This window comes from Nelumbo nucifera, chromosome 1, assembly GCF_055504915.1.
Source record: "Nelumbo nucifera cultivar China Antique chromosome 1, China Antique-T2T, whole genome shotgun sequence".
Classification (NCBI taxonomy): Eukaryota; Viridiplantae; Streptophyta; class Magnoliopsida; order Proteales; family Nelumbonaceae; genus Nelumbo; species Nelumbo nucifera.
In genome coordinates, this window is record NC_142649.1 from 9,768,157 (window position 1) to 9,791,786 (window position 23,630).

The 23,630-nt window shown below is 40.8% G+C and overlaps 1 protein-coding gene across 4 annotated transcripts in view; it reads left to right on the forward strand.

Moving 5' to 3' along the window:
• LOC104612179 (conserved oligomeric Golgi complex subunit 1-like) overlaps positions 1 to 23,630 on the forward strand; it is a 37,092-nt gene continuing 13,462 nt past the window's right edge. For 2 of the 4 annotated variants that reach the window (XR_737780.3, XM_010279507.3), the window contains exons 1-3: positions 6 to 127; positions 253 to 2,525; positions 4,765 to 4,959. Coding sequence is in view for 2 of the 4 variants with exons in the window: in XM_010279507.3 (XP_010277809.1) it covers positions 357 to 2,525; positions 4,765 to 4,959 (2,364 nt within the window). In the remaining 2 variants the exon portion in view is untranslated. Of the gene's footprint in view, positions 128 to 244; positions 2,526 to 4,764; positions 4,960 to 23,630 lie in introns of those variants that run through there. The other 2 variants (XR_737781.3, XM_010279508.3) reach the window with 2 other exon arrangements.

The window sequence follows — 23,630 nt, forward strand, 5'->3', positions numbered from 1 at the left end:
CCTCCTAAATTTTTTCTCCGTAGTTTCTTTTATAGCCTCCTAAATTCCTTCTCCCTGATCCATTTTCATCAATCCAACTTTTGAGTGTTGACAGCTGAGACCCTGAGAGAGGTTGCTTCCAAAGCTGGTAATTGGTAAATTATTACATCAACGTTGTTTTTATATGGAGATTTTGATAAAATGAATATTGGTAATTTTCAGATAATTTAAGGTAAATAATAAAATTCCTCTCTCCTTCCCTTCTGTTATTAGTTTATTACAGTCAGCCGAGGATTTGGATCTGGCCGCTTCGGTTACTCAAATCTCCGGTAACCGACATTGGCAGAAACCCCGGGTTCCAGAACTCGGAAAACGCCATGAGAGTAACTGTGAGGTCTAGCGAAGATGCAGTTAGCGGAACCAAAGATGCCGAGTCACTCTTCCGAGGGAAGCCGATCTCTGAAATCCGAAAAGTGGAGGCGGCAACTAAGAAGGAGATTGAAGAGAAGAAAGAAGAGCTCCGACAACTCATCGGAAACCGGTATCGCGATCTAATCGATTCCGCGGACTCTATTGTTCACATGAAAGCTTCATGCGAGTCGATCTCATCCAACATTTCCATGATTGACCAAGGAATTCGTTCGCTCTCTGCCGCCGCCGCCGCTGATACTCCTAAATTAAGCACTAATCCGGCAAGGGCCAGAGTTTACGGGATTGCCAGCCGTGTCAAATACCTCGTCGATACGCTGGAGAACATATGGGGTTGTCTGGATGAGTCAATGTTTCTAGAGGCCTCCGCTAGGTACCTTTGGGCTAAGGAGGTTCACGACATTATGGTGAGTAGAGGTGCGGATAGGGATTTTTTGTCGAATTTTCCGTTGCTTAAGCACCAGTGGCAGATCGTCGAGAGCTTCAAGGGTCAAATTTCACAGAGGAGCCGGGAGAGATTGATGGATTCTGGACTCGGCGTTGGAGCTTATGCAGATGCTCTGGCTGCTGTTGCTGTCATTGATGAGCTCGACCCGAAGCAAGCTCTGCGTCTGTTCCTTGATTCGAGAAGGTCGTGGATCTCTCAGAGACTAGGTGCCTGTGTGACTGGTAATTGTGATTCTGGTTCTGTAATTCTGCTCTTTTGTGAAATCGTGAGGATAATTCAGGTTAGTCTAGGACAAGTAGGGGAACTGTTTCTGCAAGTTTTGAATGACATGCCTTTATTTTATAAAACTATATTGAGTTCACCACCCGATTCTCAATTGTTTGGGGGAATACCAAATCCCGAGGAGGAGGTGAGATTATGGAAATTGTTTAGGGAGAAACTTGAGTCTGTGATGGTGATGCTTGATCGGGATTTCATTTCTCAAGCTTGTTCAACTTGGTTGAGGAATTGTGGTGAAGAGATTGTTAGTAAGATAAATGGGAAGTATTCGATTGATGTCATTGGGAGTGGGCGAGAGCTTGCATCGGCTGAGAGACTGATCCGAGATACATTGGATAGTCGGGAGGTTCTAGAAGGGAGTTTGGATTGGCTGAGGAGTGTTTTTGGTTCTGAGATCGAGTCACCTTGGAACAGAGTCCGAGAACTTCTTTTGGCAAATAATGAAGATCTTTGGGATGAAATATTTGAGGATGCTTTTGTTCGGAGGATGAAAGATATTGTTGACTCAGGATTCAAGGACTTGAGCACAATTATTAACATAAGGGATTCGATTCGAGCCATTTCACTTTCAGAAGAGCAGATTGGTTTCCTGGCATACTTGAATAGACCTTCTACAGGTGGTGGGGTGTGGTTTTTGGAGTCAAACACTAAAAAGTGTGGCACAGGATCTAGGTTTGAAGCAACAGCAAATGAGAATGATTTCCGCAGCTGTCTCAATGCCTATTTTGGACCTGAAGTTAGTCAAATTAGAGATGCAGTAGATAGTAGATGCCAGACTGTTTTGGAGGATTTGCTGTGCTTCTTAGAATCCCAAAAGGCAGCTATAAGGTTGAAGGAGCTAGCACCATATCTACAAGATAAATGTTATGAAAGCATTTCAACTATACTTAAGGGACTTGAACATGAGGTTGAACACTTGTCTGCATTTCTAGATGAAGGAAGTAAGGGACCAGGCTCTGAGCCACCAGCTATAATTGTTGAGAGATCTCTATTCATTGGAAAACTCTTGTATGCATTACAGAATCACTCTAGTCATATACCACTGATACTTGGTTCTCCAAGGCAATGGGCCAATAAAACAGTAAGTGCTGTTTTTGGCAAGTTACCATCTATTATAAGGCCATCTAGTGTGACCCTTGATTCCCCTATTTATGATAATATCAAAAGGCAAATGCTCAATAGCCCTAGAAAAACTTCATTGGCTACTGCTGCAATCTTTGGGCTAAATGACAATACCCATCCACGATTTGAAGAACTTAGCAGGTTTTCACAAGATCTTTGCATTAGGGCTCACAACTTGTGGATATTGTGGGTGTCCGATGAGTTAGCAGTTATACTGCACAGGGATCTAAAAAGTGATGATGCATTATCTGCAACAACTTCTTTGAGAGTAAGTGATTCTACTTGAATCTCTTTATCCCATTTGTGCTTGTGCTTTATTTATTTGTCCTTTTAGATGTGCTGCCTTCTATGTCCCAGTTGTCCCTCTCTTAAGCTTACTATCTTCTTTTGCATACACCTTGGATAAGGCTAACTAAGGGTGTGTTACAGAATAAAAAAAAAATATTTAGGGGCCTCACCTAAGAGCTAGCTTTTAGGTTGAATGGTTCCTTGACATGGTATCGGAATCTGTTTGACCACGTGGTCTAGTGTTCGATTCTTGTTGCCCCCATTATAATTATTTAAGTTTCAGCACAATGTACAGTGGGCCTGTGCTTGTCCGTGCAAGCCTGATGCCCCATCACGCAAAAGTCCATTGGGTTTGAAGCATGGACACACAGGCCCGCCCATACCCTGTGCTGAAATTTAATTAATTATAATGGGGGCGACAAGGATTGAATACCATTCCACTTGGTCAAACAGATTCTGATACCATTGTCAAGGAACTGCTCAACCTAAATGCTTAAGCTGTTAGGCATCCCTCAATAGGTTTTTATTCTTTGACAGGGTGCAACTTGCGGCTTGGGTCAGGTTAACCCAAGCCCAACCCAAGATGCAAACCTTGGGCTCAGGCATGGCCCAACACAAAGTCAAGCTCGGGTTTACCAAAACCAACCCAGACCCAACCTAAGCTTAACCCAAGACAAGGGCCAGTTCAGGCTCAGGTTGGGTGGGGCTGCACAGGTTGGTTGGGTTTGAAAGAATTAATATATTTTTTGTACAACCATTTTCAGTCATCTCTGCTTTACCACACAACCACTCACAGAACCAGCACACTTGTCTAACCTGTGAAAATAGCTCTCCTCGAACCTTCAAATAAAGGGTCTTCACAAAGTGACCATCAAATCTGACTGCTCCAATAGATTTCTCAGGCTTGGTCTCTGGTGAGAATAGAAATCCAAGATCTGAGAATAGAAATATAAAAAAAGAAAAGAAAAGAACAAGAGAATGGGAGAAGAGAAAGATTAGCAGGTTTCTGGTCCTCTACTACTCTGATACCAAATGATTAATGGTGACTTGAAGTAGGAAATGTAGAAGAGAATGAATTCTGCCACTTGAAGAGAAATCTTCTAACCGTGTTCAATGGAAACCTATGATTCATTAGTCACAGAAGACAGAAGGCCAGAAATAATGAGACTTATGATTCATTACTAATAAAATTGAGTTTACATCTTTACCCCTGTTTAGTAAAATATTAGGACAGGAGTGTCCTTACATTAGGAAGAGAAAATACCAAACTACCTTTCCACTCATATGTGTTGATTATACACACTTTCTAACAGTCCCCATTCAATAATCTACTTTATTTTTTCTTTTTTTGATAATTTTCAAGAATCTACTTTTAACTTTATAAGGGGCCTTTGTTTACAACAGTGATCCTTCAAAAGCAAACATACAAGTCATCATCTTTATTGTATTTGATACTTTGATAAATAAGGGACATATACTTTCAATATTTTTCCACACTAGGCACCCATATGATATAGGTATAGCGGTATAGCCACATCATATTAATAAATGTACTGCTATTTAACCAAAACATTTGATTAACATATTGCTATTTAACCCAAATATTTAATTAATGTATTGCTGTTGGTGGTCACATGCATAGAAGACCACCAACAGCACCCATATGAAGCACCAATCTGTTGCAAGTTGAAGGGGCTAGAAAGGCTTGGCGTAGACTGAAAAGGACATGGGTTGAGGTAGTTAGAAATGATTTAAGTGCCCTTAATTTAACACTGGATATGGCATCAAACAGAACGGAATGGTGAAACAGGATTCATGTAGCCGCTCCCATATAGTTGGGACAAGGCTTGGATGATGATGAGTTATTAGAAATGACTAAGATAGGGAAGTGAAAACTAGTGGTTTTTCTTTTTTCTGGAATTGTCAAAGAGAAAGCCACCAAATCATTGCCTTCTTCTGGCTTATAAGAGAAGATGGTTGTTTGTATGAAGGAGAGCATTTTTTATATCGTAGCTATTAGATTTATTATTACTGAAAGCCCTGTTTTCAGTGTACCTAAGAAGGAATTACTAAATAATTCTACCTGTTCTTCTAGTTTTTATTGTTATGGATTTATACATTGTTTTCTCAGAATCATATTCAGTTTTTTTTTTTTATATTTATGTATATGCAGCTTACTTATCAAAGAAAACTGGTTGCATTTCCTGTATTTTGTGCAGGGCTGGGAAGAAACTATAGTCAAGCAAGAGCAGTCTAATGAAGGGCATCCAGAGATGAAAATAGCACTTCCTTCCATGCCTTCTCTCTATATTACCTCTTTTCTGTTCCAATCGTGTAAAGAAATTCATTGTGTTGGGGGTCATGTCCTTGACAAATTAATACTTAGGAAATTTGCATTGAAGCTCTTGGAAAAGGTTAGCATAATCAGATTTCATCTTGGTCTTCTGTAATTTATGACAATATATCAATTTGTCTGTGAGTTTCACTTTTGTTAGATTCAGACCTTGATTGGTGTTGGTTTAGTATGTTGATTCTTTTGAAGAATTCAAGTTTTCCCAATAGGTTGATCGATGGGTTTACTCTTTTGATTAATTCAAGTTTTCCCAAAACATTGATTGATGAGGTTTAATAGTTGAACTGGTATGATATATTAAAATCATAATTCTGTGAGCTGCTTTGATTAAGGAAGGGGATGGAAACACAAAGTTTTTCCATGCTTTAGCTAATGGTAAGAAAAGGAAGAGCTCAATATCATCTTTATTGGTGGAGTTGAAATAACAGGTCAAGGTGAAATTGCCAAGGCCTTTGCAGATCATTTCAGATCAATATATTCTAGGCCAATCTGAAAGGTGGTCTTTGGATGGGCTTGAGTGGGATTCTTTGAAAGAAAATCAAGTAGAGGTTGTTGACAGACGTTGTTGTACACAGGTTTAGTACCACAGGAGTATTTCTGTAATTTTTCCATTCTTTATGTTGTATGACCAGTATAGTATAAATAACAACTGCTTCTCTCACCTGAAGCATTCTTTTGAGGCATTCAGTCCTCTTGCCTCTCCTCTCCTCTCTTCTCTTCTTCTTTTTCTCTCTTCCTCCTCTTTTCTCTTGTTCAACATGGTATCAGAGCGGGTTCATCCAGGCCTGAAAACAAATTAGTTGAGGTCATTCTCCAATGCCGAGTTGGTTGCCGACCTGACTGTTCAGCTTCCTAGCGCAAAAAAGAGTTCTGTTACAGAGTCTTTTCATCTTCCAACCCAGATGCTGTTTTCCTTGATTGCTCAGCTGTAGAGAGGCTGTCACCTGATGTATGAAGAGGATGTTCTGGTTTGCAGAGAGGCTGGCATTTAAGAAAGTACTGTCCATCTACTGTTCAGGTGCTGTGGTATTCAACTGAGGTTGTTTTTTGTTGTTTTTCTTCTTGCACCCTTCGATGGACTGATGGTGCCCTAAAAATCTGAATGTGGTGTTCTCCTCTTGTGTGTTACTACTATTCGGCTACATTATTGATGGACTGAAGTTTTTTTTTTTTTTTTTTTTCTCCCATTGACTGTTCTTGCTTTTTGGCTACATTGTTGATCTCAGTGACTATTCGGCTACCCTGAAGTTGGTGTCAGCCGATTAGGTGTGTGGTGAACTATCACCTTGTATCTTTCTTTCTACTAAGGAGTTGTATGAAAACTGTAAAACCGTAGGTCATCCAGACCTGGTTATGTACTGCATCTACAATGTTTGTATGTTTGTTCTTTGGATTCCTACTTGTAGGTCATACAGACTAGTCCAAGTGCTGCAGCAACAGTGTTTGTTCTTGGCTCTCTGTGAAACCGTGGGTCAGAAGTACCTAGTTGTATGCTGAAGTAGCAAGTGTTTCTTCTTTTGTGGACTGAAGGACATAAGATCCCTTTTCTGTAGCAGCTCTGTGAGGCAGTGTGCCTTGGGTTTTGTGCGTTCTTAAACCTGAAATCATGAATAGTGAAGATTCAGCCACACCTGGAATCTCCACAATGCTGAATGGAATGAGTGGGGGTGGCGACCTATCCTTCCCTATGGCTGTTGTTCCTCTTGATGGATTAAATTACCTAGAATGGTCAAGAGGGATCAAGTTATACATCACTGCAAGGGGGAAAATAGGCTATATTAATGGAAGAATCAAAGAACCACCCTCTGGGAATGCTGAATATGATAGATGGGATCAGGAGAGCAGTATGGTAATGTCTTGGCTCTTGGTCTCCATGCAACCACAAATAAGAAAGAACTTCATGTGGGCTGAAACTGCAAATGAGATTTGGGAACAAGCAAAATCCACATATTCAGAACTACAACACTATGCCAAGATCTATCAACTGTAGGCATCATCATCTACTTGTCGACAGGGGGAGAAAAGTTTATCAGTATATTACTCTGACTTGACCTCTGTCTAGAAGGAATTGGACCATTACCAGAATGTTGATTGGAAGTGTGATGAGGATGCTAAACTGTACAAGAAACTTGTCTCACAACAAAGAGTGTTTGCCTTCTTGCATGGTCTAAATCCTATGTTTGAGTCCATCAGAGTACAAATTCTCAGTTCTAAGGATCTTCCATCAATTCAGGAAGTCTATGCTCTTGTTCAATCTGAAGAGAGTAGAAGGAACTTGATGAACAACACTGGTGGGGATGCAATCGTGTTGGCAGCAAAAGGGGCTGTCTCTACTAGGAAGTGCACTAGCCGTTCAAGTAATAAAGTAGTGAATAGAGTATCGTTCCCACGAGGATTTAGGAAACAACTACCAATACTAAATTGGTCAATTCTTATCTGATTAACAACACAATATAACTTTATTCAAAAACTAAAATCCTAAGATAAAAATCTACTTAAAACATTGGCTCAAATGCCTTCAATTCAAGTTAGAAGAGTAAGCAATAAAACCCAATTTCAAGATTCAGCAATCAATCAACTTCAGTAATTCGAATAGGCTATGATTAAGCCTTGGTTTAGTATAACCCCAAGGTCATTAACAGCCTCTCTCAAGCACATGTTCATCCTATGCATGAGTGACGGTTCTTCTATCTCTAGCAAGAATCTAATCATTCATGCATGCATTTTTTCAAACACATCTAAGGCATCAATTCAAATTTGAATTGATTACCAACCGAGTTGTGCAAGTTATCTCTAACCTTGCATGCAATTCAGTTCTTGAATAGTAGATCTGAATTCCTAGAGTCTTTCTCAAGCACTCTAAGAATTCCAAGCATTAGATCAAATTGGCCAACCTGAAAATTGAAGATCTGAATTCTCTTTCAAGCAATTCAGATCTAACAAATCTCAGATCTGAGTTTTGAAAGATAAATTGGCTAATCTAATCTAGAATCACCCTCTATTCAAGAAACATCAAGAACAAATCAGATCCATTCGAATGAGAAAGAAATTGATTACTTAATCTGAAATTTTACAGCCTTAAATTCAACAAGAAAGAATGGAAGGAGAGAGAAAAATTTACATCAAAAGAAGCTGAATTTGAACCAAAGAAAGATGAAACTAAAATGAATTATTACATAAGATCTCTGAATCAAAATTCCCCAAATTCAAATTCACCTTCTTCTCTTCTTGTTAGCTTGAACTCCTTCAGCCCTTCTCCTTCTCCTTCTTGCGCCTAGCTCTTCTTCTCTCTTCTTCTCTTCAAGGTGTTCGAACCCCAAGGGATGGGAGAGCCTTGAACTCAAGCAAATGAACACCTCTCCCCCCTCTAGAGGCCTCCTTATATAGATTTTCAAGGGAGTTCTTGCCCCTTCTTGAAGCCTCTAGAATGGGGTGTATTACACCCCCTTTGAACCTTCTAGAGTGCTCTCTCAAGAACCTTCTAAGGGTTGCCGCCCCTAGCTCCTTTGGGCTGCAATTAAACTCCTTCTTAGCACATGTTAGCTATACTCTAGACTGTTCTTTGGGTTGAGAATGGGCCTCCTCTTGCTGGGCCTAAATTTTCTCCTTGCTAGGCTTCTTCCCTTGGGTTTTTCCAAGGAATTAACTTGCACTACTTGGGCTGAATTATGCTCTCTTGCTTCCATGGCTGAGCTGGGCTGAATTTGGTAATTTTTGGCCTTCTTTTCTTACCTTCTGCCTTCTTTTTCTTGAATTGATTACCCCTGAAATCTTTATTGTCATTAAGCTAAATTAGGGCAAAATTGAATAAAACCGGCATAAGAATCCATGCAAAGACCTCATAAATTATAGATGAATTGTATGTTCATCACCTTTAGACCAAACGGATTCTCTATGGCTTTCTACCAAGACTATTAGGAACTCATCAAAGGAGATTTATTGGAAGTCTTGAAGAATTCTACCAAAGAAGGGAAATTTCTCCTAGAACAAATGTAACTTTTATGGCTTTGGTGCCAAAGAAGATAGAGGCTAAGACCCCAAAAGATTTTAAACCCATAAGTTTAGTGGGAGGACCCCTACAAAATTATGCAAAGGTCCTTTTTGGAAGAATGAAAAAAGTTCTTCTCCTTCCCTTGGTGATTTTACAATTCCAAGGAGCTTTTATTAAGGGAAGGGTAGATTATGGACCAAATCCTGGTGGCTAATGAATGCGTGGCATAAAAGAAAAAAGAAATGTTTGTAAGTAAACCCTAGTAGATTCTAGGTTGAAGTAGAGAAGAAGAAAGAAAAGAGAAAGAAGAAGAAGAAGAAGAGAAAGAGAGTTCGGCCAGACTAGAGAGTCTCAAAATCACCTCTCCCCTAGCCGACCCACTTGTATTTATTCAAAATCATAGAGTTACAAGAAAGACCATTTTGTCCCTCATAAGAGATGGGACACATAACTTAAACTTAGATACAATAGACCTTTCACTCTTAAGTAGATAAACCAGAATGACCAAAATACCCCTGACTCGAGCATTCTAACACTCCCCCTCAAGCTGGAGAGTATATATCATTAGTCCCAGCTTGTTACAAATGTAATCTATTTTTCCCTGAGACAATCCCTTTGTGAAGAGATCTTCCCACTGATTTCCTGAGCTCACATGAGATGTGGTTATCACCCCACTTATTACTTTCTCTCTTACAAAGTGACAATCAACCTCAATATGCTTAGTTCTCTCATGGAAGAGATGTGAACAACAACTTGGCTATCATAGTATAGTTTCGTGGGTTTGTCAACTGAGAATCCCATCTCTTGTAGCAAGTTCTTCAACCATACTAGTTCACATGTGGTATGGGCCATAGCTCTGTACTCTGCTTCTGCACTACTTCTTGCCACCACTGTTTGTTTCTTGCTCTTCCAAGTTACAAGATTGCCACCAAGGAAGGTACAATACCCTGTAGTTGATCTCCTGTCTGATATAGAACTAGCCCAGTCAGCATCTGTGTACCCTACTATCTCAAGAGTTCCTCCATTTTGGTATAACAAACCACGACCTGGAGCACCCTTTAGGTACCTAACAATTCTCAGAACAGCTTCCCAGTGAGGAACTCGAGGATGTTGCATAAACTGACTCACCACACTCACAACAAATGATATATCTGGTCGGGTAATGGTCAGGTAGTTCAACTTTCCCACTAACCTTCTGTACCTTCCAGGATTATCAAACTCTTCACCTGCATCAACACTCAACTTGGCATTGAGTTCCATAGGAGTCTCTGCTGGTTTAGCACCTAACAACCCTGTTTCTTCAAGTAGATCAAGAACATATTTTCTCTGACATAGGTTGATCCCATGTTTTGACCTCGCAACCTCTATTCCCAGGAAATACTTCAGCTTCCTCAGATCTTTCGTATTGAAGTGGTCCTGTAAGAATTTCTTCAACCTGTCGATTCCATTAGTGTCACTCTCAGTTATGACAATATCATCCACATACACGACTAACAAGATTTTCCCATCCTTTGAGTTATAGCTGAACACAAAATGATCAACCTGACACTGTTTCATCCCAAAGGCTTTCACCACTTCACTAAACCTGCCAAACCAAGTACGTGGAGATTGTTTCAGTCCATAAATTGCCTTTTTGAGCCTACACACCTTACCAGCCTCCCCCTAAGCAACAAACCCTGGTGGTTGCTCCATATACACTTCCTCAACGAGATCACCATGTAGGAAGGCATTTTTTATGTCAAGTTGTACAAGAGGCCAATCATACATAACAGCTAATGAAATCAACACCCGAATTGAACCAATCTTAGCCACAGGAGAAAATGTCTCCATATAGTCCACACCATACAACTGAGAATAACCCTTGGCCACTAACCTCGCCTTCAATCGCTCCACACTGCCATCAAGAAGATACTTCACTGTGTAGACCCATTTACACCCAACAGTGTGCTTATCGGGAGGAAGAGTGGTGAGTTCCCACGTGTGATTATGTTGTAGAGCAGAGAGTTCTTCTTCCATGGCTTGCCGCCACCCTGGGGAGGTAAGAGCTTCCTGGACAGTCTTGGGGATGGGAACAAATGAGAGTAATGATATAAAATTGCAATGAGCAGTAGAAAGGTGAGCAGTAGAAACAGTGTGAAATGGGGTGAGAAGTACAAGTACGTTTACCTTTCTACAGAGCAATAGAAAGATCAAGATCTGTCGATAGGGGCTGAAGTGGAGGAGGGTCCGATGCACTTCTGCGGGTATACACTTGAGTGATTGGCGACCTCTTAGTAGTAACAGGCATAGGATGTGCATCTGCAATAGAAATAGGAGCTACGGGAAGGGTGTCCACAACAGGTACAGGAAGAGGAACCTCAGAGGGAGAGGAAGAGACCCCAACATCTGAGAAAAACGGAACTGATTCAAAGAAGGTGACATCAGAGCACACAAACGATTTATGGGATTTAGAGTTATAACACTTATACCCTTTCTGAGTCCTCGAGTAGCCAAGAAAGATACACTTAGTAGCTCGAGCATCTAGCTTGTCTACCCCAGGCCCCAAGTGTTGAACAAAACAAACACAGCCAAAGATTCTCGGGGTGAGAGGAAATGGAGACAAAGTAGGAAACAACACGGAGAAAGGAGATTGACTTCCAAGGATTGACATGGGCATCCTATTGATCAGAAAACAGGATGTGAGAACATCACTCCAAAAATGCTTTGGGACATTCATATTGATCATCAAGGATCGAGCAGTTTCAAGAAGATGTCGATTTTTCTGTTCAGCTACACCGTTCTATTGTGGGGTGTAGGCATAAGAAGTTTGATGAATAATCCCATGATGTTCTAGGTATTGCTGAAATGGTGAGGAGTTGTATTCTTTGGCATTATCGGAGAGAAGAATTTTAATATGAACACCAAATTGAGTGCGTATTTCAGCATAAAATTTTTGAAAAATAGGGAACAACTCACTACGGTCTTTCATAAGATAAATTTATGTCATCCTTGAAAAGTCATCAACAAAGATTACAAAATACTTATACCCATTGTATGACACCACTTTAATTGGACTCCATACATTAGAATGAACTAAAGAAAAAGGACTTGAGACACGACTATCAACTCTTGGACTAAATGAAACTTAATGATGTTTTTCCCAATGGACATGACTCACAATCTAACGATGAAAGATGACTCAAGGAAGGAACCAACAACTTCAAAGTCTTGAGAGAAGGATGACCAAGTCTGCAGTGCCATTGAAGAGGAGTAAGAGACGACTGAAAAGCTATTGGAGGGCCACCACCATCAAGGTAATACAATCCACCTGCTTCATGCCCTCCACCAATCTTCCTCCCCGTCTTGAGATCCTAAAACACACAAGAAGAAGGATAAACGGTTACAGAACAATTAAGAGACTTGGTTAATTTGCTAATAGACATAAGGTTAAAAGTGAACTTAGGGACATATAAAACAGATGGTAAAGACAAGGAGGAGAGATCAACATCACCAACACCACAGATAGGAGATGTAGAACCATTAGCAAATGTAACTGTTTGAGATGTGGAGGAGCGAGAAAGGGAAGAGAATACATCAAGAGTCCCAGACATATGGTCCGAGGCTCCGGAGTTAATGATCCAGTGTGAGGCTTTGGAAGCTAAGCAAGCCATACCTGAATGGGCAAGTGTAGCGGTGTTCTGCTGAGATGTTTGAAGGAACTGCTCATATACTGCACGCCGTACACTCACCATTTCCTTCTTAGAAGCACAAGCAGATGTGGAGGGGATTGGGTCAGTTTGCTGACTTTCAGTAATTGTGCCACTACCCTTAATCATAGCATGGTTAGCCCAAGTGTTGGGTGGACCACACAAATCATAGCAGAAATTAACTGTGTGCCCCTCTAAACCACAATGTGTACACTTTCTCTGGGCATTACCCCTTCCTTTTCCACGGCCTCTCCTTTGAGTCCCGGCCTCCAATCCGACCACTAGCCCGGTTAAACATGTGACCACCACGGTTGCCTGGGAGTCCACTACTGCCACCACCACTTCTATTTCCACGACCACCCCCTTTAGTCACTACCAAACCAAATCTGTCAGAGAGAGAAGAATGTTCTACCGACTCAATAGATGTCCTTTTAAGACGGGCAAAAACTTCTTCAAGTGAGGGGAGAGTAGACCCCCCCATTATTTGTGCTCTGACAGGCTCATACTCCGCCTTCAAACCCACAAGAAACCTTGTCACATCAAGCTGCTCACATTGCTGTTGTTGGATCTGAACATCTGATGTTAGAGGGTGATACACATTGAGCTCATTACGGATGCTCATCAAACTTGCTTAGTACTCTCCTAAGCTTTGACTCCCTTGCTTCAAATTGAAGTACTCTTGGTACAACTGATACACCCTAGTTGTATTGTCTTGTCCAGAGTACAACTTCTTAGCATGATCCCATATTTCCTTAGCTGTATCTAGGAACATGAAGTTCACACTAATCTTTGGTTCCATGCTGTTCCAGAGCCATGTCATTATCTGTGCATCTTCTTGTTCCCAGTCACTAAACCCAGGGGAATCAGAGGGAGGTTTCTCCTCTCTCACATGTTTTACCTTCCTCTTGGCCTTCAAGAACACCTCCACAGATTTTGCCCATGGTACGTAATTCTCACCATTCAATTTGATGGATGTCATTTGAACACTTAGATAGTCTGGAGAAAGCATGACACCTATTTTGTTGTCATTCCCATTTTCAAATGAAGCCATCTTAATTAGTTCACCTTCAAATATACAAAACAACCTTACACTCTTTCACAAGACTTATCTCACTTATAACACCACCAACTCCAACTTCTTCAAATGCACATTACACACCACACACTAAGGCTGAAATCACTCAGTCATCACATCAAACACCTGGGCTGCACACTGCAGAGTCATTCACCATCAACACACTAAGGCTGAAATCATTCAGTCATTACATCGAACACTTGTTCTTCATACTGCAGAACTGATTACACACAAGGTCTAGGAGTTCACTTTTAAGTATTTAGAATCATAGATACACCAATTACCACGACACAACCACCACCACACCACTGCTGTCGTGAACTTCAGCAGTCGACAACTCTTCTTTCAGCACACATATGAGAAAAAAAAATGCAGAGGAACACTACTGATATGCATATCAGTCACACCGAGCTCCACAACAACCCCCAAAAAAAAAAAACATTCACAGTCCCTTACTTCGACAAACAACAGTAGTGTTCATACCTGTCCACCTTCAGCCCTCTTCGTACACTGAATAGAGGGTTTAGTATACCACTTCAACGACCACCACAACAACGACTTGAGGCATTCTCACCTCCAGGCCCACAAAACGACAACTCCTTTTCAGCCCCTTATCGAACCTCCACTCAGGTCAGTTGAAAAATGAAGATGACTGTGAAGGTTGGCGGCGAACCCAGAAAGAGAACAGCAGCAAGAAAGAAAGGAGAATACGACCTTACAGCTCTGATACCATGTAAGTAAACCCTAGTAGATTCTAGGTTGAAGTAGAGAAGAAGAAAGAAAAGAGAAAGAAGAAGAAGAAGAAGAGAAAGAGAGTTCGACCAGACTAGAGAGTCTCAAAATCACCTCTCCCCTAGCCGACCCACTTGTATTTATTCAAAATCATAGAGTTACAAGAAAGACCATTTTGTCCCTCTAAGAGATGGGACACATAACTTAAACTCAGATACAATAGACCTTTCACTCTTAAGCAGATAAACCAGAATGACCAAAATACCCCTGACTCGAGCATTCTAACAAGGTCAAAAGGGGCTGATTTGCAAATTGGACTTAGAGAAGTCTTATGATTTTTTTTTTGATAATTGAGAAGTTTTATGATGCAGTGGACTGGAATTTCTTCCTTGAGATTATGGAGAAAATAGGTTTTAGTGATCAATGGAGAATGCAGGTTAAAGGTTGTATTAACTCGGTGCATTATTTGGTCTTGATCAATAGAGTAACTAAGATTTGTAAGATATGATGCTTGTTCTGGAAACTCCATTCTTTTTTTGGGAAGATATTTGGGTGAGCATTCAACCCCTAAAAGATTGCTTTCCTTCTCTCTATTCCATCTCCCTCTTTAAAAAGAAACCAATTTCATGGTTCCTTTCCCCCCCGATTCGCCCTTTTGCTTTAAACTGGAATTTTGGGTTTTGAAGAGGGTTAAGGGATGTAGAACTTCTTTGTGTTTCAGAGCTCTTGTTGCTTCTAGACTCAGTGTTCCTGGACCCCCCTAACCCGGATAAAAGGGTTTGGTCTCTAACCCCGGTTGGCTCCTTCACTTGTGCTTCTTTCTTTAAAGCCCTCTGCTCCAACTCCTCCTCTTAGGTTTTCCCTGTTATAGAGGTCTGGTCAAGGCCAATTCCTCCTAAAATAGCAGTGTTCTGTTGGGAAGCCTACTTGGGTAAGATCAATACGGTGGAAAACTTGCAAAAGAAGAAACCTTGTGTTTGTCCCCAAATTGGTGCTTCTTGTGTAAAGTGAAGGGTGAGGACTGTAACCATTTACTGATATTGTTCTCTTTTGCTGCCAATATTTGGAACTGGGCTGTTTCAATATTTGGGTGCAGGTGGAACTTGCCCTGCGAAATAAAACTGCTTTTCATTCTGGCTGCCTTTGGGAGATTGCAAAAAGAGGGAAACTAATGTGGAAATGTATCAGAGCCACTACCTTGTGGACTTTATGGGAGGAGAGAAATGCTAGAATATTTCAAGAAAAGGAAAGAAGTCTTGCTGAGATCAAGGAGTGCATAATGACAAGGACAGTCTCGTGGCTGAAATCTTCACACTCGTTGGCAGATTACTCCTTTGATGACTTAAGGAGAAACTGGGCAGCAGTGGCTTCTACAGTCTCCACAAAGAACAAATCACAAGCTGAGTGGGAATCCCCACCGGATGGAGTCGTAAAATTGAATTTTGATGGTAGGTGCCAAGGTAACCCAGGGCCATCCGGAATAGGAGGGATTCTGAGAGACAAAGATGGCAACATGCTGTCTTTATTTTCAGGACCAGTGGGTGTTGGTGATTCTGTAAGGGCAGAGATACTAGCAGCGGTACAAGGTATACAGATGGCCAGTCAACTTGAAGTGAATAATTTGATAGTAGAAGGGGATTCCAAGGTAGTAGTGGGCTGGTTGACAAGTCCAGAGACAGCTTGTTGGGGCTATAGGGATCTGTTAAAGAAAGTTAAATGGCTGACAAGGAATATGTCAGTCAGGTTTCAGTGGGTCAGCAGATCAGCAAATGCAATGGCTGATTCTCTGGCCAAGCAAGGGGTGTCAAGGGGAGATCTATTTTGGGCCACTTTGTAACTGTGCTTCAGGCTTGTGTTTGTTTAGTTTTATGACTCGGTCCTACGGGGAGGTAACACCTCATGCCTCTTCCTAGGCTGAATGTACTGCTATTTTTTGAATTAATAAAACTATTCTCATTTGTCAAAAAAAAATAGTGTAGCTAAGATCTTTTTGGCTAAAAGAGGATTGAGATAGGGAGATCCCATGCCCCTGTTCCTATTTACCTTGGTAGTGGAAGTCCTAAGCAGAATTATTATAAAGGCTGATCTTGATAACTTGATTAAAGGCTGGAGGGTTGGAAGGAATGAGGTAATAGTAACCCACTTGCAATTTGCAGATGACATAATTCTCTTTTGTGAGAGTAGCAATCAAGAAACTTTGAGAAACCTGAGGGAACTAATTAACACCTTCGAAAAGCCTCTAATTTGAGGGTAAACTTGGGGAAAAGTTGTATAGCGGGGATTAGCATGGTGGATGATGAGATTCTAGTGCAAGTGGGGATCTTAGGCTGTGAGCTTAAAGGTTGGCCAATCGAGTACCTTGGGCTTCCATTAGGGGGGGGGGGGGGGGATCTACTGCAAGGGCTAAGATTAGCAGCAACATGGTTTCTGTCATTTGGAAGTAGAAGGAGACTCAAGACTAATCATATCTTGAAGAGAGAAATGCAATTTAGCTTCTTGGATCTACAAGCATGTCTTTAGAGAGATAGAGGGTCTATCAAGGGAGATGAATATTAGGTTGAAGTGGATTTGTAAAACTGAAAATGGGATAGTGGATTCACTAGCAAAACAAAGGGTTAATAGAAAGCACCTGTTTTGGGCTTTATTGTGAATGATATTGTAAAATTTGGGCTGTTGGAATACTCCAACAGCCATTAGGTAGGTTGACTTGAACATGTTACTTTATGGTTGCAATGCAGTGCAATAACTAATAGTAGAAAAGTGCAAATATTTTGTTTGATATAAAATCTGTGAAGGAGAGAAAGAAAGAAAGAAAAAGAAGGTTTGTGCAGCGAAGAGAAGAGGAGAGAAGTTGAAGAGAATGGGGAGAAGCCAAAAAAATCAGATCTGGCCGCCCCTTTCATTAGCTTATATACTCATAAATAAAACTGAATACAAAGACAAGTATGACTTTAGTAAGTCGGCTACTTGTAAAATCTAAGTAAATACTCTTAGTTTAAAACATAAACTAATAACTCTCTAACTATGCTTTGTAAATAAAAACAAATGTTATCAGCCCAAAACTCAACACTCCCCCTCAAGTTGGGAATAGATGTCACACATTCCCAACTTGCGTAGATCATACCCAGCTTGTTTCATGCAACACCTTTTGTAAGAACATCAACAAGCTGCAAGTCAGATGCAACATATATTTTTTTTTTGATCGTAAAGAAAACTTTCATTAATGACAGAGAAATTAAGTTACAGTAAATAAAGATTGCAGAGGGACAGACTGCAATATCCACTAATTAGTTACAATTCTGCCCAGTACAATGAAGATTTATTTGCTCCTTGTTTTGCTAGGGTATCCGCCATCCCATTTGCATCCCGTTTGACCCAACCAAATTGAGAGTTGAACTTCCTTGCAAGTGTGTCAATTTCTTTAAAGATAAATTTGAGCTTCCAAGGTACTGTTGTGATGTTTTTGGCCCAAGAGATGACCAATAGTGAGTCTCCTTCTATTTCTAAGTCTGTTGTTCCTATCTGCTCAGTCATCTTTAGACCTTGAAGTAGGGCTAGAGATTCAGTCTGTATTGAGTCACCAATACCTATTGGTCCTGAGTAGAGTGCCACCATCACACCCAGATGATTTCTAAACACACCCCCTATGCCTTCCCTTCCTGGGTTGCCAAGAGCACTCCCATCGAAGTTCAGTTTTAATTTGTTTAGTGCTGGTGGCTTCCATTCCATGCTTACAAGTACTTTGGGTACATCTGTTTGTGCCACTTCAGCCCAATTTCTTAGTATCTCATTCGTGGAGTAGTTTCTGAATATCTCCATGGTCTTCACCCAATGTGCAGTTCTGATTTTTATGGCTTCAATAACTTCCTCCTTTGTTTTGCTCTTTCCAGAAAAGATTCTTAGGTTTCTTTCCTCCCATATAGTCCATACTGTAGCTGATCTTATGCCCTCCATAAGCACTTTCCTCTTTTCTTTTGTTGACACAGGAAAGAGGGGCTGAATAGACTTACCACATCCTGTTGGGGAACCCATCTGCATCCAAAGAGAGAACAAACAACATTCCAAATACCAGAAGCAAAAGAGCAAGATAAAAATAAGTGGGTTAGGGTTTCACCACATCCCAAACAAAGGACACACACATGAGGAGAGAGGCAATTGTTTGGCCTCCTTTTCTGTAGAGCATCACAAGTGTTTACCTTCCCTAGGAACACTTCCCAACAGAAAGCTTGTACTTTTGGAGGGATCAGTTTAGACCAGATTTCTCTCATTGGGAAGTTCACCCCCATAGGATCATTGTGAGTGAGCAAACCAAAGAAAGATGCACAGGAAAATAAACCATCAGAAGTTGGGGACCAAACCCTACAATTAGCTATAGATTGGTCCAAGTAGACCTTCTCAAGTGTTGAAATCAAAAGCACTAGAGGCTCACATTCATTTTCCCTCAACCCTCTTTTGAAACCAAAATCCCAAGAGATCCCTGAATCTGAAAGCACACCCAGCCTAGCAACAAGTTTGTTTTTTATGGTTTGATAAGGAGTAGAGGTTTGGGAATTCGACCATAAAAGGCACTTCCCCAACCCAAAGGTCTTCCCAGAATAAGACTTTGTTACCACAACTGACATCAAACCTGATAAATTGAAGAAAAGTTGGATATAGCTCAAAGATCGCCTTCCAAGGAGAAGATGGAGCTGCATTGGGGGCTAGTTTTGCATCCCAGCCGTTATCTGCTTCACCATGTAAGCTTTTAATGACCCTGTGCCATAGTCTTTCTTCTTCACAAGGGAATCTCCACATCCATTTCCTAAGAAGGGCCTTGTTTTCTTTAACAGGTTCCCTATACCTAATCCACCCTGCTCCTTAGGGTAACAGACTTGCTCCCACTTCACTAAATGATCTTTCTTTTCATCACCTGGTTCCCACAAAAAATCCCTCATAATCTTCTCCAACTTCCTAGCTATTTTCACCGGTACCTTGAAGGTGAAAAGGAAATAAGTGGGTAGGTTTGCTAGGGTTGATTTTATCAAGGTGATTCTTCCCCCCAGGGATATATAATTTTTCTTCCACATTGCCAACTTCTTTATGAACCTCTACCACCGGTTTCTAGAAACTTTCAGCTTTCGGATTCCCACCTAAGGGCATACCTAAGTATTCTAGAGGCCAATTTTTCACTTCACAACCTAGCAGATTTGCCATGGCTCGGATGTCCCCCCCTTCAATGTTGATTCCAGCTACACAGCTTTTTCGCCAATTGACTTTCAGTTTTGAGGCCTGTTGAAATTCATCCACCAATCTTTTCAGATTCCTTAAACTAGATTCATCACAGCTTTCATAGAAAATGATTATGTCATCAGCAAATTGCAAATGAAACACCACCACTTTTGATCTACCCATCTTCCAACCTTTAAACTGGTTTTCTTGATCAGCCTTGATGATTTGTCTACTCAAAACCTTAGCCACAAAAGTGAATAAGAATGGAGATAAGGGATCACCCTGTCTTAGTCCTCTTTTGGCCTAGAAGAAATCTTTTGCTACCCCATTCATCAGAATAGAAAAGTGTGCTGAGCTAATACATTCTTTAATCCACATCCTCCATCTTTCACCTAGCCCTATCTTTTCCATTAAGTTCAACAGGAAGGACCAATTCACCATATCATAAGCTTTTTCTAGGTCCAATTTACAAATCAAACCTTTGCCACCTTGTTTTCTCTTAGCTGCCACACACTCATTTGCCACTAGGATTTGATCCACAATTTGTCTCCCTTTTACAAAGGCTCCTTGGTTCTGAGAGATAACATAGGGCAGTATAGTTTTCAACCTACCAGTTAGGACTTTAGAAATGATTTTATACAAGCTACCCACTAGACTTATCGGTCTGTAATCCTTAGGGGTTTTGGCCTCCTTTTTTGGCACTAAAGCAATAAAGGTTGCATTTTCTCCAGGCGATAATTTCCCTTCTTGATAGAACTCCACAAATACATCAATTAATTCATATTTCAAAATTTCCCAACAATCCTGATAGAAAGCCATTGAAAATCCATCCGGCCCTGGAGCTTTAGATCTATCCATCGAGAATATTGCTTCATGTATCTCCTTAATAGTGAAGGCTCTTTCTAGGAGGACAACTTTAGACTCTGGCACTCTGTCCCATTGTAAGTCTCCCAATTCTGCAATGTTTTCATCAGAGGATGCTAGGATTGACTTAAAATGATCCACAAAGCATCTTTCAGTTTCCTCTTTTGCAGTTACTACTCTTCCCTCCACCTCTATACTGGAAATTTGATTTTTCCGTCTCCTCCCATTTGCTAGGGAGTGGAAAAATTTGGTATTTCCATCCCCCTCCAGAAGCCATTTATATCTAGGTTTTTGCCTCCAAGAAATCTCTTCTTTTCTTAGGATCTCTTCCAATTGCACTTTTAAGTTCCATCTTTCTAGTCTATCCTCCAACCCACACTCTTTCCAGGCCTCCTTTTGGTCCACTTCCTTTATTTTCATGGCTAGTTCCTCCTTTATGTCCTCAAGTTTTCCAATTCCTCTTTGTTCCACTCCTTGACCTTTTCCTTCAATCTTTTCAGCTTCTTGGAGAACCTCACCACTTTATTTCTAGCCCTAATCCTACCTTCTGACCATCATTCTTTGACCTTTTGCAAAAAATTTGGAACTTCTAGCCACATTTCTCTAGATGTCACCCTTTCCCTTATAAAGTGCCTATCCACTTCTATATGCTTTGTCCGATCATGCTGAACTGGGTTGTAGGCAATGTTAATTGCTGCTTGATTGTCATAGTATAGCATCATAGGTTTTCGACCTCAACTCCAATCTCCCCTTACATGGATCGGACCCAAAGGAGCTTTGAAACACCATGTGCCATGGCTCTGTATTCAGCTTCTGCAATTGACCTTGCTACAACTGACTGTTTCTTACTATTCCATGAAACTAGATTACCTCCAACAAGAGTGCAAATTCCTGATGTAGATCTCCTGTCATCTAGGCACCCCACCCAATCAGCATCTATGTAAGCCTCTAACTTCAAATGTCCATGGTTAGCAAACAGTATACCTCTACCTGGGTGTCCCTTCAAATGGAAAATTATCTTGTTAATGACCTCCCAGTGCTGAACTTGTGGGGCATGCATGTATTGACTCACCACACTCACTACATAAGAGATATTTGGTCGTGTCATATATAAATGTAGCAACCGGCCCACCTTTGATACCTTCCAACATCCTTTACTAGGTCACTTTTTGAAGCATTTATCCTGTGGTTCTGATCCCCTGTAGTAAGTCCAAAATATACATCCTCTATGAAATGAAAATCCCATGCTTGGACCTTGCCACCTCAATGCCCAGAAAATGCTTAAGCTCCCTAAGATCCTTAATCTCAAACTCTTTGTGCAAGTTCTTCTTCAAGGTATCAATCTCACTCAGATAATTTCCTATGACTACAATGTCATCCACATACACTATCAGTATTGACACCAATGATCCCCTCCTTTTCACAAACAGAGTATGATTAGATTGAGTTTGAGTATAGTCAAATGCAATCAATGCACTTCTAAACTTGTCAAACCAAGCTCTGGGTGATTGCTTCAAACCATATAAAGACTTCTTTAATCTACCTACCTTTCCTTTAACCACATCACTGCCAAAACCAACTGGAAGATCCATGTACACCTTTTGTAGGTCTTCATTAAGAAAATCATTCTTCACATCAAGTTGGAAGAGGGGCCAAGAGTATGTAGCTGCTAGTGATAGGAGAATCCGAACTGAATTCATCTTTGTCACTGGTGCAAAAGTCTCCAAGTAATCTACACCATAAGTCTAAGTGTACCCTTTTGCAACCAGCCTCACCTTGATACCTTTCTATACCTCCATCAGCCTTGTACTTCACTGTATAAACCCATCTACATCCAACTATCTTCTTTCCATTAGCTAAATCCACAATCTCCCATGTCTGATTGTTAATCAATGCTTTCATTTCCTCTTACATAGCCATCTTCCACTCAGGTTTGGAGAGAGCCTCACTAACACTCCTGGGTATAGACACTGAGTTGAGGGAGGAAAGGAAGGCCTGGTAAGAAGAAGATAATCCACTGTAGGAAAGATAGTGTGAGATGCAATGAGCAGTACACTTCCTCTTCCCTTTTCAGAGTGTAGTAGGGAGATCTAGGTCATCTGCAATGGTGTTAGGAGTAGGGGTAGTAGTATTAATAGGAACTAACCCATTAGAGGAAACAAGAGGCCATACCTAGGTTTGTGTCAGTCAAACTTGGAATCTCTGATGAGCCAATAGGGAGTGATGTGGGTTCCTTTGCTGTGGAATCAACCTCCTTGTGCTGTCATAGGCACTATTGTGTAAAACATTGAGCGACAAGACGTAATGAAGGTGGCAAAGTGGGTGGAGTAGGTGGGTTAGACATTGGAGTGGACAAAGGAGCTAGAATAGGAAGTGGTATAGATTGCTCACTTCCTTCCCTAAAACACTCCTGAGAAGAACCCTCGAGAAAAAAGTGTGGGCTCGAAGAAGGTGACATCCATAGTAACATGCTGATTCCTAGAGATTGGATCATAACAACAATAACCCTTCTGATTTCTTACATAACCAAGGAAGATACACTTCTTTGCCTTAGGGTTTAGCTTCAAGCAGTGAGGATCAAGAATATGGGAAAAACATACACATCCTAAAACCCTTAAAGGAATATGGAACATCTCCCCCTCGGGCAAAAGAAGGTTGAACGGAGTGTTGTATCCAAGAACATGAGAAGGTACCCAATTAATAAAATAAATGTTGTAAGGACTACATCACCCCAAAAACGAACTGGAACTATAGAGTTCACCGTCATGCTTCTTGCTACTTCCATAATATGTCTATTCTTCCTTTCTGCTACACCATTCTGTTGTGAAGTGTATGTACAACTGCTCTGGTGGACTACTCCATGCTCCAATAGTTATGATGTTAGGTTTTTCTCAAAGTATTCCCTAACATTATCTAATCTAAACACTTTCATTCGTCCCCTAAACTGTGTCAATACCATTCGATGGAACTGTTGAACCAAAGAAGGCACCTCATCATGGGATCTCATCGAATATATCCAAGAGTATCGAGAAGAATCATCCACAAACAGAAGAAAATACCGATAGTCACCCATCTAAGAAATATTATATGGTCTCCACACATCAGTATGAACAATATATAAAACAGAAGAACATCTTTTATTGCTTGCTTTAAAAGAATGTCTACAATGCTTTCTA